This window comes from Rosa rugosa, chromosome 1 (genome assembly GCF_958449725.1).
Source record: "Rosa rugosa chromosome 1, drRosRugo1.1, whole genome shotgun sequence".
NCBI lineage: Eukaryota > Viridiplantae > Streptophyta > Magnoliopsida > Rosales > Rosaceae > Rosa > Rosa rugosa.
In genome coordinates, this window is record NC_084820.1 from 70,411,113 (window position 1) to 70,426,121 (window position 15,009).

The following is a 15,009-nucleotide window of genomic DNA, read 5'->3' on the forward strand; positions in this document are numbered from 1 at the left end:
AATAAATTGATACTCTTTCTTAATTGATGATATTTGTTTCACCAGTAATGGCATTCCAGCCCCCAAGAAATTGAAAATCATTGATACGAATGGTTGACGGCATCATGTGGGTGTTGCTAAAATTCTAGTATATGATCATATAAGCTTTGAAATTAAGCAACAATGGTGGAAAATAAAACCCTAACCTGAGGAAGACGAAGCTCACAGTGAGAAAAGAGAGAAGCAAATAATATTTGATGCTGAGTAATTTTTACAAAATGATCTCAACTACTAAAAAGAAGCAGAAGCAAGCTATTTATACTAGAAAGGAAAACAGAATTAGTAAAACTAATTAGGCTTAGTTGATCGAGATTCTTCTAAACATCTCTCAGGATCATGACACGTGGAAGACATGAAACGGCCAGGATGAAATGCACATGCAACTGATTAACTCAATTAAAGGAACGTCAAGCCAAGCTTCCAGTGTGAGAGAGCTAGCTGTAAACCGGTTAAATTCATGTGTAACTGCCTTGATGAAGTCATCAATACATGGACTTGAGCTTGAGTTGTCATCAGTCAATTGTGTACAAGCCATATCTGTACGATCAATAGGACAAGTCTCAATGCGTTTAGGTACAGTCTCCTTCTCTTTGCCTCGGTCAGCATTCAATAGCTTAACAGGTGTTTCATGCAAGGCACAAGTAGTTTAAAATTTCTTCTCAATTTAAATCACCTACCAACAATGTTTAAATTTTGGTTTCTCATATGTTGAATTGGATTGATGTTTGCATCTGAGGTTGTAATGACCATTTGTAGGGTCGAGCAGTGTGGCGCTTTTATATGACTGCACTTCTAATGATGTTATTATGTTGACCCCCATGAGCTTATACTGATGCCAATTAGTTCATGTTTTTGTACCATAAATCTGTTGCAATATACCCAATTTAGTTCATGTTTGCCATATCAGGGCTGTTTGTTCACCGGATTAGTAGGCATTGCATTATTGTTATTTATTAATACATGTCCTGCTTGTGCTAACTGCTAAGCTCGGCATAAAGAACACTAGTTTAAGCCGTGTTTAATTAGTGCTGCAGGATTAGATAGGAGGAACACAAAACAACAATATTGCTCTTTATTAATACAAAGTCCATTATCCATTTCTCTTATGAAGAAGTCCATTGCTCTATCTTTATTCGATTCAACAACCACAAGTGGTCGAGTTGGTAAAAGTCTCCAGGTATGGAACCCCCACACCCGGGTTCGAATTCCGTTGACGCTTATTGGAGCTAAATCCCAATATATTCTTGGTGGCCGAGGAGAGGAAACTTTTGAGAAACCGTATCATCTCGATAAAAAAATAAATAAATCTTTATTCGATTCTTTCACAATTCTTTTCACTCTTGAGTCGTGCACGACTAACTGAAATAAGCTTCATATTTAGAAGGCAGCTATTAGCTAGTTTTTCTTAGATGATTGCTTTGTATTGTTTTAGCTCTTGTAAATTTTTTTCTCCTATGAACTTTTTATCCACGGTATGTACGTATTTGTCTAACATAGTTCCTTTCCTATAAAAATAGTGGACTCCGCAAAGAAAATCAATTTTGCTGCAATTGGTCGTCCAATCCAAGATGTTATACAGACAGATGCTGCCATTAACCCCGGTAATAGTGGGGGCGCCACTTCTAGACAGTGCAGGGAACCTTATCGGGATAAATACGGCAATATATTCTCCATTCGGTGCATCATACGGTGTTGGATTTCCTATTCTAATTGATACTGTGAGTAAACATCAATGAAGTTCCTTTCACTAATAATCTATCTCTTCCCACTCTTTCTTTCTTGTTTTCAATAATATTCAGGTAAATGGCATTGTTGACCAGTTGGTCAAATTCGGGAAGGTCACCAGACCTATTTTAGGAATTAAGTTTGCACCCGATCAATCTGTTGAACAGTTGGTGGTGCTACCAAAGCAAAGCAAAGCTAGGGTTTGCAGAGCTCCCGCCACCACATTTTCAGATCTCGTATCTGCAGCTTCGCAATCTCGAAAATGGCGACCCAGATGAGCAAGAAGCGAAAGTTCGTCGCTGACGGTGTTTTCTTCGCCGAGCTCAACGAGCTTCTGATGAGAGAGCTCGCCGAGGACGGCTACTCCGGCGCTGAGGTTAGGGTTACGCCGATGCGCACTGAGATCATAATCAGGGCGACTCGGACTCAAAACGTGCTCGGAGAGAAGGGAAGGAGGATTAGGGAGCTGACCTCAGTTGTGCAGAAGAGGTTTAAGTTCCCGGAGAAAGGTGTGGAGCTTTATGCTGAGAAGGTAGCCAACAGAGGGCTCTGCTCTACTGCCCAGGCTGAGTCTCTTCGCTACAAGCTTCTCGGAGGCCTACCGGTTCGCAGGGCCTGCTATGGTGTTTTGAGATTTGTCATGGAAAGTGGTGCAAAGGGTTGTGAGGTGATTGTTAGTGGAAAGCTGAGGGCACAGAGAGCCAAGTCCATGAAGTTCAAGGATGGATACATGATTTCTTCTGGTCAGCCAGTCAATGAGTACATTGACGCAGCTGTGAGACATGTTCTCCTTAGACAGGTTGTTCTTGGTATTAAGGTCAAGATCATGCTCGACTGGGATCCCAAGGGCAAGCAAGGACCCATGACTCCTTTACCTGATCTTGTTACAATCCACCAACCAAAGGATGATGAGTTTGTCAGGCGGCCGGGCACCAGAAATTGAAGCAGCACCTATTTTGGCCCCAACTGATATTGAGGTCCCAGCCCTCCCAGTGGCTTAAGGCATGTGCTGAGTTTCTCAAGTTTATAACTTTAGCTTCAGGCTCTTATATTTTTGATCAAAAGTTTAGCCTCAGACTTCGTTGTTCTAGTTTTATTGTTTCCTTTGGCAAATTTTGTGTACTGAAAAGATGGGGCGGATTGTTTATCTTGAATTGTTTCATACTTGATACTTTATTTAATATTTTCTTAATTTTAAGGATTTTTATGAAAAAAAAAAAAAAAAAATCTGTTGAACAGTTGGGGGTCAGTGGAGTACTCGTCCTAGATGCACCAGCAAATGGTCCAGCTGGAAAAGCGGTATTTTTTGCCCCGTCTCTTTTTCCTTAAGTTTCATGTACTACAGAAATTGATTTTCACTTTCAACTTAACATGATTCTAGAATCGTGGTATGGAAATATGTTGTTGTGCTTCCATTGAATAATAGAGCTCATGAGTCTCCAATATGCAGGAACTGCTACCAACAAAGCGTGATTCTTATGGCAGACACATATTGGGTGACATTATAACTTCTATGAATGGAAAAAAAGTCACTAATGGCAGCGACCTGTATAGAATTCTTGACCAATGTCACGTGGATGATAAGGTATAGTCTTCCATTTCATGACCTTGTTCCTTATTATTTCCAGATTAATTACCCTGCAAACATCTAGATATAACCGCACCTTTCTCCATTTATATGGTGATGAGCTTTATTAAATTTATGGTCTCTAATGGCTATTTTAGATGGGCAAAACTGATGTGACTGCATGTTTTTGTGTATCTTTCATTAATATACTGTTTTGAACTTAGGTGATTGTCGAGGTGATCAAAAAGAGAAAATCCCTATTGTATTTGAACCGAAGGCTGACGAGTCGTGACTTACTAAATGGTTGAGCTTGTGTATCTAAAATGCTATATATATCTGTAACGTCCCGATTCACACCTCACCAAATCAATCATGTTACAGTACCGCGGACCTTAGGATCACAAGCTAGGTGTGATCCTAGAGATACGCAAGGCATTGAAAATAAAGAGTTATTAAGCAAGTAGTACTTTTTCAAAATTTATGAAATTAGAGTTGAAATGGAAGTGTTAAATAATATTTTGAGGTGATTTTTAATGTTGTTACTCCAAGTCGAAATCCTTTCAACAAAGTTGTAACAAAGACACAATTTCAAGCAAACCGGAGTGGACTATGATAGAAATATATACATTTAAAAGAGTAAGAAGCCGAAACTTGAAATCAATAAATAACTGTTACACAAAATCATTTCATCAGCACACCCAGCTCACTCCAGTATTGTCCCATTTACGTGCACAGTACCTACATCCAAATCTGTTGTAGGGGTGAGTTTTCGTCCTCGCTACTCAATAGGGCATTCACCTCAGCTAGATTTAAAAACACGTAAAAATGTATATATATATATATATATATATATATATATATATATATATTTATGGTCAATATTTGAAAACTACGTACATAGGTAAAAGTAAAGATCAAATCATAAATCATAGGATTAGTTTCGAAAACATATATGCGGGCCCAGAAAACACAAACCTGATGACTGGTCTCTATGCCAACTACACCCTTACCAAGATTAATTTCATGAACGGCAAGGAGTAGCGAGAGTGTCCATTTACGCCGTATCACCTAGAAATGGTGTCACACCTCACAGGATGTGAGACACCATACCGTCCATACAGCCCCTCCGGAGGTTTAGGGGATCGAAACCCAAGGTAGTCGCTATGCTCCTCTCACTCTCAGGTCATCACACGATACAGAAAACCATTGAAAACAAGCATGGCAATAAAATATCAAATCCTTCAAATTCATAAAGAAGTAATCATAGCCATGCAATATCATTTATATAAATAAAAAATCATAACCGAGAGAGTCCCGAGTCACCCTACTGGGAATATAGCCGTTTTGACTCCATTTGTTTTCTTAGGCCAACACCACCACCTTTCACATTCCGAGTAATTGGAGTCCCTAAGTTCGAAAATAATTCAAGTGTCATTATAAAATCCCAAACTGTAATGCTTGACAATAATGTCAATCCCATTTAGTTAATTTCTTCCAAGAATGCTTTCCTTTCCTTGATGGGTGTAATCCTTTTTATTTATCTGGACACCCAAAAACTATTTTTCTTTCTAAACAGTTCTTCACACTACTAGAATAATGTCATTAGACATCGCCACTATTAAATCGGTCAGGATTGCACCTGATGTTAAAAAACATGTTAACATCAGTTTGTGAAAAAACCGATTTCTATTGTTATTATAGACATCAGTCACCAAATAAAACGATGAGAAAAGTTTCGTTCGAAAAATTTTCAAAAACGCGGAGGGACTAAGTTTGAAACTTTTGAGAAACGCGGGACCAATTATTTCATTCCCACACTTAGTATTTTTTCCCTCTGTCTGAAACTATCGAACCCAACTCTCACTTTTCTGAAAACTCTCGAACCTTGTCAACCTCGTTCTCTCTCCAACCTGACCTGCCCCGATTCCCCGACCTCGTTCTCCAACCTGGCCTGAGCTCGTTGTCCGATCCGAGCTGCTCGAGCTCCTTCTCCGACCCGAGCCGCTCGAGCTCCTTCTCCGACTCGACCCAACCTCAAAACGACTCGTTTCGCTCTCCCGATCCGCAGCAACGCTTCGATCGTCGTCCGGCCGGCGCTGAGCTTCGCTGCGCAACCGTCAGATCCGCTCGGAATCGGCGGTGGTTTGAGATCTGAGGAAAAAGCGCGGGAGGAGGTGAAACGATGCCGTCTCACGGGGATCTGGACCGTCAGATCGAGCATCTGATGGAGTGCAAGACGTTGCCGGAGGCGGAGGTGAAGACGCTGTGCGAGCAAGCGAGGGCGATCCTGGTGGAGGAGTGGAACGTGCAACCGGTCAAGTGCCCGGTTACGGTGTGTGGGGATATACACGGCCAGTTCTACGACCTCATTGAGCTTTTTCGGATAGGAGGCAACGCTCCTGATACTAATTACCTTTTCATGGGTGATTATGTATGTCAGTCAGTCACTTTCTCTCTTTCCCCTTTCCTCTTTAATCTTTCTTTCTCTTTTTGATTTTCGCATTTTCTTAATGTTTTTTTGTGAGGTTATTTTTCAATCTGATTGAATGAATGAGGATTTGGATTTAGTTTGCTGAGAAATTAGATTGCTCATATTGGACGAACCCACCTCCGGCCTCGATTCCACAACAGCTCAATGCATCGTTTCGGCATTGTCTGAGTTAGCCAGTGGTGGAAGAACAGTAGTGATGACAATACACCAGCCTTCCAGTAGGCTGTTTTACATGTTTCACAAGCTGTTGCTGTTATCGGAAGGAAATGCTTTGTATTTTGGCAAGGTCTCTGCAGTCATGGACTATTTTTCGAACATAGGGTTTGCCTCATCTGTACCCATGAATCCTGCTGATTTTCTCTTGGACCTTGCTAATGGTATGCATGCATATCTTTAGTTGATGCTACAAGTTCTCTCAAGAACTTCTGTATAGTTTCATAGAAATCCGATATTTCCTTGATATTTTTGTTGAAATTTCTATCTTTTAGATCCTCTATACTCGATAGTTTGGTCATTGGTTTCAAGTTTCAAGTACGAAATTGAATGCTATGCTTTTGTAGGGTTGACAAGTGATGGTGCGCATGCAAATGAGTCCATGGATGATCACATGCAGAGCATCGTTGTGGCCTATAAGGAGAGGCTTTCGGAGAAATTGAAGGAGGAACTTGCAGGCAAACAATTCAATGAAGATAAATTATCAAATGGTCCAGAAGACAATAGTAAGGAGGAGTTTGGGAGGTGGCCGACAACATGGTGGCAGCATTTCAGTGTGTTGTTGAGGAGAGGAGTGAGGGAGAGGAAGCATGAGTCCTTCTCTCCTCTCAAGATTTTTGAGGTGCTTGCAGTCTCTCTTCTTACTGCCCTACTATGGTGGAAATCACATATTTCCCACTTACAAGATCAGGTAATTAATCCTCAATCACTTCAGGTATATCTAAACTGAGAATAGAAATGAAATGAACAAATATTAATATTGCTGATTCTTGACATGAATGATTCTTGGAGAATAGAAATGAAATAATGAATCTGCCTGAACATTGAGCTGGTTTCCCTTTTCAACATGCAATTTCGTGGTCATTGAATTTGAAATCTACAAAACCTAGCTTCCCTGGCCTAGACCTGATTGAAAGTGTTTATTCTTTACTTTCATAGTTTCATATGCAGAATCATTCCTGCCAAGAACCAACAAAATTCACAACTGTTTATGCGTTTGAACCCGATTCAACAGCCGGGTTTCTCGTGTCGGGCTCGTTCGAGCGGCGTGTGGAAGCACTTGATCGAAGCAGCAATGGCACATGTTACCCTCCACCTCTGTCACCAGTTTGGTGAATATGGTATGTAATGTCGTGTGGTCTTGAGAATCTTTTCCTTCTATAAACTTGCAATGTTGCATGTGGTTGTTGAAATTTGGGTATGTGCAGTCAGCAATCACATTTTCAGTTTACAGCAATTTTGCAAGTATCGTGCATTATTTGAGGTTTTGATTTTAGAAGTCTTCTGATTTCTAAAGTACGGTTTTCTATATGAACAATTTGGGTGTGTGTGTATTCCCCCCCCCCCCCACACACACACACACACAGTTTTGTAACTGCTGAGAGCAGTAAACTACTAAATTGGCTTCATGACAAAATCTGAAAAGATCAACATATTTTATCTTAAAATAACAGTACATGGCAAAGTATAAATTGTTTACTACTGTATTGCACTCTTCCTAAGCATTATGATTGACCAAAACTTTTGTTGCTTTGCCTGAGTTACCCAGTAAAGTATAAATTGTTTCCTTTTGATATGGTTCAATTAAATGATATTGTGTGTATCAGTAAAATACAAAGGAATATCACATACGCCTATGTTTTCTGCTATATACTTTCTACCTCAATATCCTATTTGCGTATCTACCTTGAGATTATTGTGTTTAAGGTTGGTTAATGAGAATGCTAGGTTATTGCTTGACAGCCTCAGTCATTTATACTTTAGAATTTTCATTTGATCCTTAAATCTTGTCTCTCATCCATACTATTGCAGCAGGTAATGAGAAGAGACTGTTTGGACCAAGTTACTACCATTATTCTGAAGTTCTCAAAGATCCTTATCCTCGAATTTGTTGGGCAGCTTTTAATTTTATTCAACAGCCAACAAACCTGGTTCAGGCAATGCAAATTCTCTATCATGACTATTCACTATACACCACACTTGATCAAATGCGCGCGGAATCCAAGAGTTAAGGTATTAGTTTTGATTGGTTATGATTCATGAATTTTTTGTGGTTTAGGCTATTTAGTCACTGATTACACTTTCTCTGTTATGTTTACTCACACATGCTTTCATGACAATCACGATGGTCATGTCTCATCTTTGCTATATATCACTACATTCCTTACTCAATTATCCCCTGTCATACTAATTACTACTTTAAAACACATTAAGATTTTATTTTTTTATTGGATAAGTCCGTCAATGTGCAGACTTGGTGAATACATCAACTATGTAGATATCAAGTATTTGCATCAGTCAGAATTTCAAATAATGACTAGATTGCTCATTAATCTTTCATAGTTACAGGAAGATCATGCATGGGAATTATTAAAGCAATTTGCAAAGATTGGCATCCTTGTAATGTCACCACTCAAGTGGGTTTACCCAAGTTGGAGTTCCACTCAGCTAAAACATGTTAGGCACTCGGGTTGTGTTTGTATATAACCGTGCCTTATGTATCTGATAGGCTTGTTTAATGTAATACATATCTATTTGTTGCGCTCACATAATTAGGTTGACAATGCGGACTTTCTCAAGGAACTGCAGTAAGCGAGAGTGATTGCATGAAGTGGAAGTATCCGAATAGTCCTTTCTCATATGAATAAAATGTAATCCAGCTTCTATGTTTGTCCTAGTTTATGCTAGTAGTAAAAATCTTTTCTCCCACGGTTCATTGCTCTTTTCTTTTGTTGTATTCCTTGTTCTAAGGGATTTTGCTAATGAGTAGAATTTATTCAGTGCTGCAGGGCCACATACAATAGTCAATGGCAAAGAAGTAGTGAACTTTGCTTCAGCAAATTATCTTGGATTGATAGGACATGAGAAGTTGCTTGTAAGAGATAACTTTTCATATTATTGATGGCAGTAAATTGTTGATTGCAGTCGAAGCCACTACTGACTTCACCCCCAAGTGAGGGTAGCTTGACTGACATTTTAGTGAGGAAACCTTCGTCTTCTTCAGCTCCCAGTAAGCTTCTTGTTGACATTTTGTGGTTATGTTTTTTTTTTCTTCTTATTAATTTCCTGCAAAAAGAGTAAAATTAAGCTATTAAGGATTAGAGCAGTATAAATGTATGAAATTTTTACTGACTAGCTAAATGCCTAGGGTCTACAGCATATTCTATGCTTCAGTATTTTTAATTCTTGAGCTATAAGCACAGCGGTTGAAATTGAATAGGTCCTATGTATTTGTCTTTGCAACATTGTTTCAAGAATTTCGTTGACTCGAAGTGGAAATTGTTTGGTGATGAGGCTGGTTACTCATGAGTCTGCTCTGAATTGTCTATATAGGTATTGTGGATCCGAAAGTGTTACTAGAACTCTTCTCGATGTATCGTGAGTGGCAGGAGGAGAATGTCAAAAAGCTGAGCCAAAAACAGGTTTGTTGTAATAAGATGCATCAGTGCCTTTTGAATTTTGAGTTTCAACACATAGAACAGATGTTGCAGCACTTCAATTTATTATTTAAGATTATTGGAAGGGTTTCGCAAATGCAAAACTCAAAGTCCAGGAAAGACTGCATATTGTATTTCCTAGGAATTAAGATTTGGGAAGACTGCATATTGGGAAATTGACTTGCTCTGCCTTCCTTTCTCCCAACGAGAAATATCTAACCATGATTTGATGATAATTGTGGCAGGAAGAGATAGAGAACAAGATAGAAATTGCGGACGCGTTGTCTGTTAAACTTAAGCAACGTTTTAATTATTCAGTGACAGCAATGAAGACATCCTCGCAACATTTATGTGGAGGTAATTATTCTCATCATATATGCAATATAAGTTCTGCGTAGGATCTTTTGCTTTAACAGATGTTGATGGACCTACTGTATGGATAAATGAGTTGTACACCTTTGTAAAATTAACCTATACATTGAAACATGGACACAGTTCATGCACTGCAGGTAGAGATTGGGGAACTTAAAGGAAGGTTGACGGAGGTTATTAGCAACTGTGATGCAGTGTGCAAGAGAATATCCGCAGAAGGACCAGAGTCTCTTCAGTCATCTGTCAAGCCATTAGTTATCTGCACCGCACACCAAGAACACCAATCTTGATTGAGTATTGTGCTGTGATGTGCAGGATTGTCAGGTGTAATGGGGGTTGCTTATATTCAAGAAGTTGGGAAAGCCAGCCTCTTTTTTGAGTTAGGCTAGCTTTTAATTAACATTTTTGCAGCAATTATGAACAAACATGAATACTAATTGCTAGGCTAGCCTTGTAGTAGGTGAATTGGGGTTTTATTTTGCCCATTTTGTAAACTATTAAGGATGATGATTTCAGATATAATAGCCCAATATTCAAATCACTCTTGTCAACTATCGAAATTGCAATTTATAACAGCAGCTATATATTTTGTGGACATCATCCTCTTTATAGAATGTGATGTCTAGATATAAAGTTGAAATCAGTTTTAACCATAAAAACTGATGTCTAGTAATATAGATACATCAGTTTCAAAATGAAAATCGATGTTACTGAAATATACAGACATCGATTTTTTGTCGAAAACGATATGTTACTGAGTACCAGACATCAGTTCCAAAATGGGAACCGATGTCTGTAACAGTATCAGTCATCGGTTCTTAAATCAATAACGATGTTAAAACGCAAACTTGTGTTGTGTAATCTATATTTCTTTAAGCATTAAATACAATAAAATGTGGGTTTAACAATAGTAAAACATGCAAGTTTGTTATCATTTAAATCTATTTACATCGGTTTATAATAAGGAACCGATGTCTACATGAATACTAGACATCGGCTAAAAACCGATGTCTGGATTTTCCGGATATTTCTCATCACCCACAAAGACATCGGTCAGGATTTTGTTTCTCATCGGTTTTTGGCCGATGTCTAGGGCCATAATTCTAGTAGTGTCAGTTCGAACCAAACTCACACTTTAGTGACCACAGTTCTTAGAATTCTATTTGACAAGAATTTCATATGATCCCAAAATGCAAGGCTCTACACCTCTATGCCATCCATTAACACACAAGGTGTAGACGTACTTAGAAATTTTGTCCAGTACCACAATCAAATGATAAACCAAGTGCACTAGAAGCGATACCAAATTAATTAACAATATATACACCAGGTCCCAACTCATAGTTTTCATATATACCACAAACAAACTTAATTATCCCGCTGGCTTAATGCCTTAACCATTAACTATGCAAAATCACAGGAACTTGTGATAATGACTCTGACAAATTCATTCCTAAGCTTCCAGATAATATCGAACCATGATTACAGGAGCTAAAGCTTTGCAACTTAATTCAAACATCACAAATTTCATCTTTACAGTATCATGACTTCATACCCTTGAAAGAAATTCCAGCTTACCTTACCTAAAATAATTTTGACCAATTTTGTCTCTTTATTCAGCTGGGTTCTTGGTCCAAGGTACATGCACGTTGTCATTGTCCTTCACAGCTTCAATTCTTGTCCAAATGACAGAGCTTCCACCACAACCTTAATCTGACCACTTGCTTCTCCTCAGTCTCCAATCTAGGTAAGCAAAACTCATCGGTACCTCAATCCAATTCCAATTCAAACCAAGCAGAAATCTACAAGTCTCCAACAATTATGGTTGGACGTCTTTTCTAAGCCTAAGGAATTTACCTTCAATGATACATGCTAATAATTATGAAATCCCAGACTTCATTGTAGTTCCATTTCGCCAAGTCCATGCTCTTAGTCTGGAAACAACGAACTATATTCTGAAGCACGTCAACCATTCCATTTACAAAGATTGCTCACTTCATCTCACCAACTCAACCAATTCTGCAGTTCAAGCATAACCAGGAATTATTATACTCTCTAAGATATGAACCAAGGTGGAAAGTAAACTAAAAATGACCCAAATCGCCGCTGCTCACAGTGAACAGAGCGGTGGCCGTACATCTCCAAAACACCAACTTTTCCAAATCTTAACCGAAATTGACATGCAGTTACATTTTCTTGTAGAGCTCGACGAGGAGATAAATTTTCGTACCTCAGTTGCTATCGTCGGTGATCGGAGTCGCCGGAGAATGCATCGAAACCGCCGTAGCTTTCGGGATTCGTTTTGCTATCGTGACGATTTGGTTGAGCAAGCCAAGTCCACTTTCAGCTTCTCGCCATCGAGTTGAGGAGAACTCCATCCGTGCGACACCGTGAATCGACCGGAAGGTGGAGATACGGCCGGGTCGCTTTTTCGGGTGATCGGGTTGAAGAAATGGGTTGACTGTATCGAGGTTTCTGGGTTAATCAATCTGGCTTGAGCATTTATATATTCCTCAATCAAATTAAAATCAATGGGCCAGATCAAATGGTGGATAGCGTACGGTCCAGATTGCCCAACGTGATTTTTCTCTTCCTTTTCTTTATTTCTTGAACTTCCAAAATTCATAAGAAATAGCTCATGTGTCGAAAAAAATTTTAACGAAAATTTCTACAGACTCATCTCGATATGCACTTTAATACCGAGCCTCAAACTGGACATTTCATCTCAAGAAAATTTCTGAAAAATATGTCCCCAAGTATCCTTAACCATTACCAAGATAATAAAATTAATCACAAACAACTCTAATTCAACTTCTTCAAGTTTTACGGGGTCTCACAATATCAGATGGAGTGCCATCTGTTCTTAATTAGAGTGGATTAGAATTAGATCGGATTGGATGAAACATATTTAATTTGATACCTGGTTGTCTAAAATACTTAAACCGCTCATTTTGGCATAGAGACGGTTAAGTTGTTAACCTATCTATGTGTAGCCCTACTCAAATGATACATGATTTTATTCAATCCAAGGCCCAAAGACCTAAAACCTTAGTATATAATCGCTATAATTCCTTTGGTCCTCTCCATCATATCTCTCAATCTCTCATTCTCTAATCTTTAATACTACTATATTAAGCTAGTATTGAAGCCATCAAATAAGTAAATCACTTTGAATCTATATTAGATTTTGATTTATGAATATAGGTTCTAGATTTTGATTGTTAAATTTTAAACTCAGATATTGTCTACTTAACAAAATTTTTATTACTGAGATTGAATTTTACTATGAAACTTCATAAACACCTTGTTAATATTATACAACCGACTAAACCAAACCTCTTTAATTGGATTGGATTGCACCGGATGAAGTTTTTTTTTTTTGACACGTTATCCAAAATATCTAAACCGCTCGCTTTGGCATAGAAACGGTTACACAGTATTCTTAAGAATTCATACAACAAGCAATCGACCAGTTTTACAATATTCTTAAGAATTCATGCAATAAGTACTCGACCAGTTTTACAATATCTTAAGAATTCATACCACTACTCCATAACACCAATTCTCAGAACTCTATGAAGATCGATTTTCCTAATAGTCTAGTTGGCCTAGTTAAGATTATTATTATTTTTTTTTGATCAAGTGAAATATCATTCATTAAAACTGCAATTACAACAAAGCCGCAATTACAGCATCCAAACTCGGGTTTACAATTGAGTAAAGCAGCAACTGACTATCACCATGCATACTTACTCTATTAGGAAATAGCAAAAAATACAAAAATGTTAAAAAAGAACGACAGAAAATTGAAAATTAATGGATCCATTTCATAATTTTCTTCTAAACTTTGGAGACAAATGAAGCACGGAATCAATCACAATTCAGTATAGGAACAAAAATACCGGAATAATAACTCGGATGAATGCTTGACTGCTAAACCAATGCATGCTACTTAGTTATATAAAATTTATTTGTTTATATTTGTCATATAATATTGAACTTCACCATGATCATTAATGACGATGATTTACCAAACATCTTAAACTTGTAATTTGCCTCTAGAACTTGTAAATATAGGTGGCAAAATCTTAACTAATTATCGTCTTAAGCTTGTAAATAATGGTGGCAAAACAACATTAACATATGTTCCTTGTGAACAAAAAAAAAACGGATGAAGAATTAAGATAAAAAAATCCATAATAGGTTAATATAGATTTCTCCAAACCTTTTAATCTCCTAATCTTATCCTACCAAATTTGGATCCAGGATGTGAGATATCCTCGTTAGTAAACTGAAAACTAATAAGTTGAAAATTGAGGCAACGTTCCTTCTTGGTAAAGCGCATGGCTACGTTAATTCTACTTATTGATTTGCCTTAATATAAGAAGCAAGGCAAGATGAAGAACTCATATACATTGCTATTTCATCTTTTGAGTTAACGAACGCTTATATGCTCTATAGAACGTAAAGACTAAAGTTTTGGACAGACTTCAGAGGTAACTTTCAAGTTTGAGATGTTTGGCAAATCATCGTGATTGATGATCATGGTGAAGTTCAACATTATGAAAATAGATTAATATAGGTAAAACATAATAAAAGACGAATGCTTTATACAAAGTGCGCGCGATACGTTTGTCATTCCTGAAAATCCAAACTACAAACCCAAGCATCCAGGCGAAAATAGAAAGTGCCACTTCCCGAAACTCATCAGTGGCCATCAGGTTAATCCAGCTCAAGCATCTACCGAGACAAATTTAATGAAATGGGAGACAGCTTACCATAATATAATGAAGGAGGCAAGGAAAGTGAACATTCAGAAATCCATTTCAGAACTTGCCTCTGAGTTTCATGAAATATATAATGATGGAATGTTGCGCAAAAGAAGCAGACCTCAAAGATACCAGGATAAGAATGCTGCTGATGAGTTGCACTACTTTTGCAATACTTTGGCAAGATACTAAAACTGAAATTTTCTAAACATATTGACAAGAAGTTATGTCTAGCATTAATTTTGTTATTTTGTTTAAACAACAGGAAACTTATGATAAAGCTAGACATACCCTTGAAGCTATACTTGTCTCGTTACATAGTATGTCTCCAACAATTCCCATGGACATTTTCGATTTTTCTGGCGTTATGATGGACATGCTTTAGGAACCATTTCT

The 15,009-nt window shown here is 37.9% G+C and overlaps 2 protein-coding genes and 1 long non-coding RNA gene across 14 annotated transcripts; 2 read left to right on the plus strand and 1 right to left on the minus strand.

Moving 5' to 3' along the window:
• The first annotated feature begins 1,923 nt into the window (after window positions 1–1,923).
• LOC133726566 (small ribosomal subunit protein uS3x) lies at window positions 1,924–2,962 on the plus strand. The gene has a single exon (XM_062154129.1). It carries the CDS (start codon window positions 2,027–2,029, stop codon window positions 2,705–2,707), a length of 681 nt encoding a protein of 226 aa, XP_062010113.1. The 5' UTR covers window positions 1,924–2,026; the 3' UTR covers window positions 2,708–2,962.
• Window positions 2,963–5,156: 2,194 nt separating this feature from the next.
• On the plus strand, window positions 5,157–10,385 carry LOC133726568 (uncharacterized). 12 transcript variants are annotated; one of them, XM_062154133.1, is made up of 9 exons: window positions 5,157–5,762; window positions 5,900–6,199; window positions 6,383–6,726; window positions 6,987–7,156; window positions 7,848–8,048; window positions 8,961–9,045; window positions 9,369–9,457; window positions 9,718–9,829; window positions 9,968–10,385. In XM_062154133.1, the coding sequence occupies exons 4-9, from the start codon at window positions 7,118–7,120 to the stop codon at window positions 10,132–10,134; spliced, it is 693 nt and encodes a 230-aa protein (XP_062010117.1). In that variant the 5' UTR covers window positions 5,157–5,762; window positions 5,900–6,199; window positions 6,383–6,726; window positions 6,987–7,117; the 3' UTR covers window positions 10,135–10,385. The 12 variants fall into 12 exon arrangements, 9 of the variants coding, with proteins under 9 accessions (XP_062010117.1, XP_062010120.1, XP_062010116.1 ...); XM_062154136.1 differs by having other exon boundaries at window positions 6,975–7,156; window positions 9,982–10,139; XM_062154132.1 differs by having other exon boundaries at window positions 5,158–5,762; window positions 6,975–7,156.
• Window positions 10,386–11,187: 802 nt separating this feature from the next.
• LOC133712351 (uncharacterized) lies at window positions 11,188–12,255 on the minus strand. The gene is made up of 3 exons (XR_009847304.1): window positions 12,075–12,255; window positions 11,702–11,863; window positions 11,188–11,587 (listed from the first exon to the last, which is right to left on the minus strand). It is a non-coding gene; the product is annotated as an uncharacterized LOC133712351 (long non-coding RNA).
• Window positions 12,256–15,009: the final 2,754 nt, after the last annotated feature.

What these genes read in the sequence shown, in the direction of transcription:
- LOC133726566 (XM_062154129.1), top strand. Translation starts at nt 2,027, where the DNA reads ATGGCGACCCAGATGAGCAAGAAGCGAAAGTTCGTCGCTGACGGTGTT.
- LOC133726568 (XM_062154133.1), top strand. Translation starts at nt 7,118, where the DNA reads ATGTTACCCTCCACCTCTGTCACCAGTTTGGTGAATATG. An exon ending in TTCGTCTTCTTCAGCTCCCA is followed by an intron (nt 9,046 to 9,368) that starts GTAAGCTTCTTG and finishes TTGTCTATATAG; the next exon opens with GTATTGTGGATCCGAAAGTG. An exon ending in AAAAGCTGAGCCAAAAACAG is followed by an intron (nt 9,458 to 9,717) that starts GTTTGTTGTAAT and finishes TAATTGTGGCAG; the next exon opens with GAAGAGATAGAGAACAAGAT.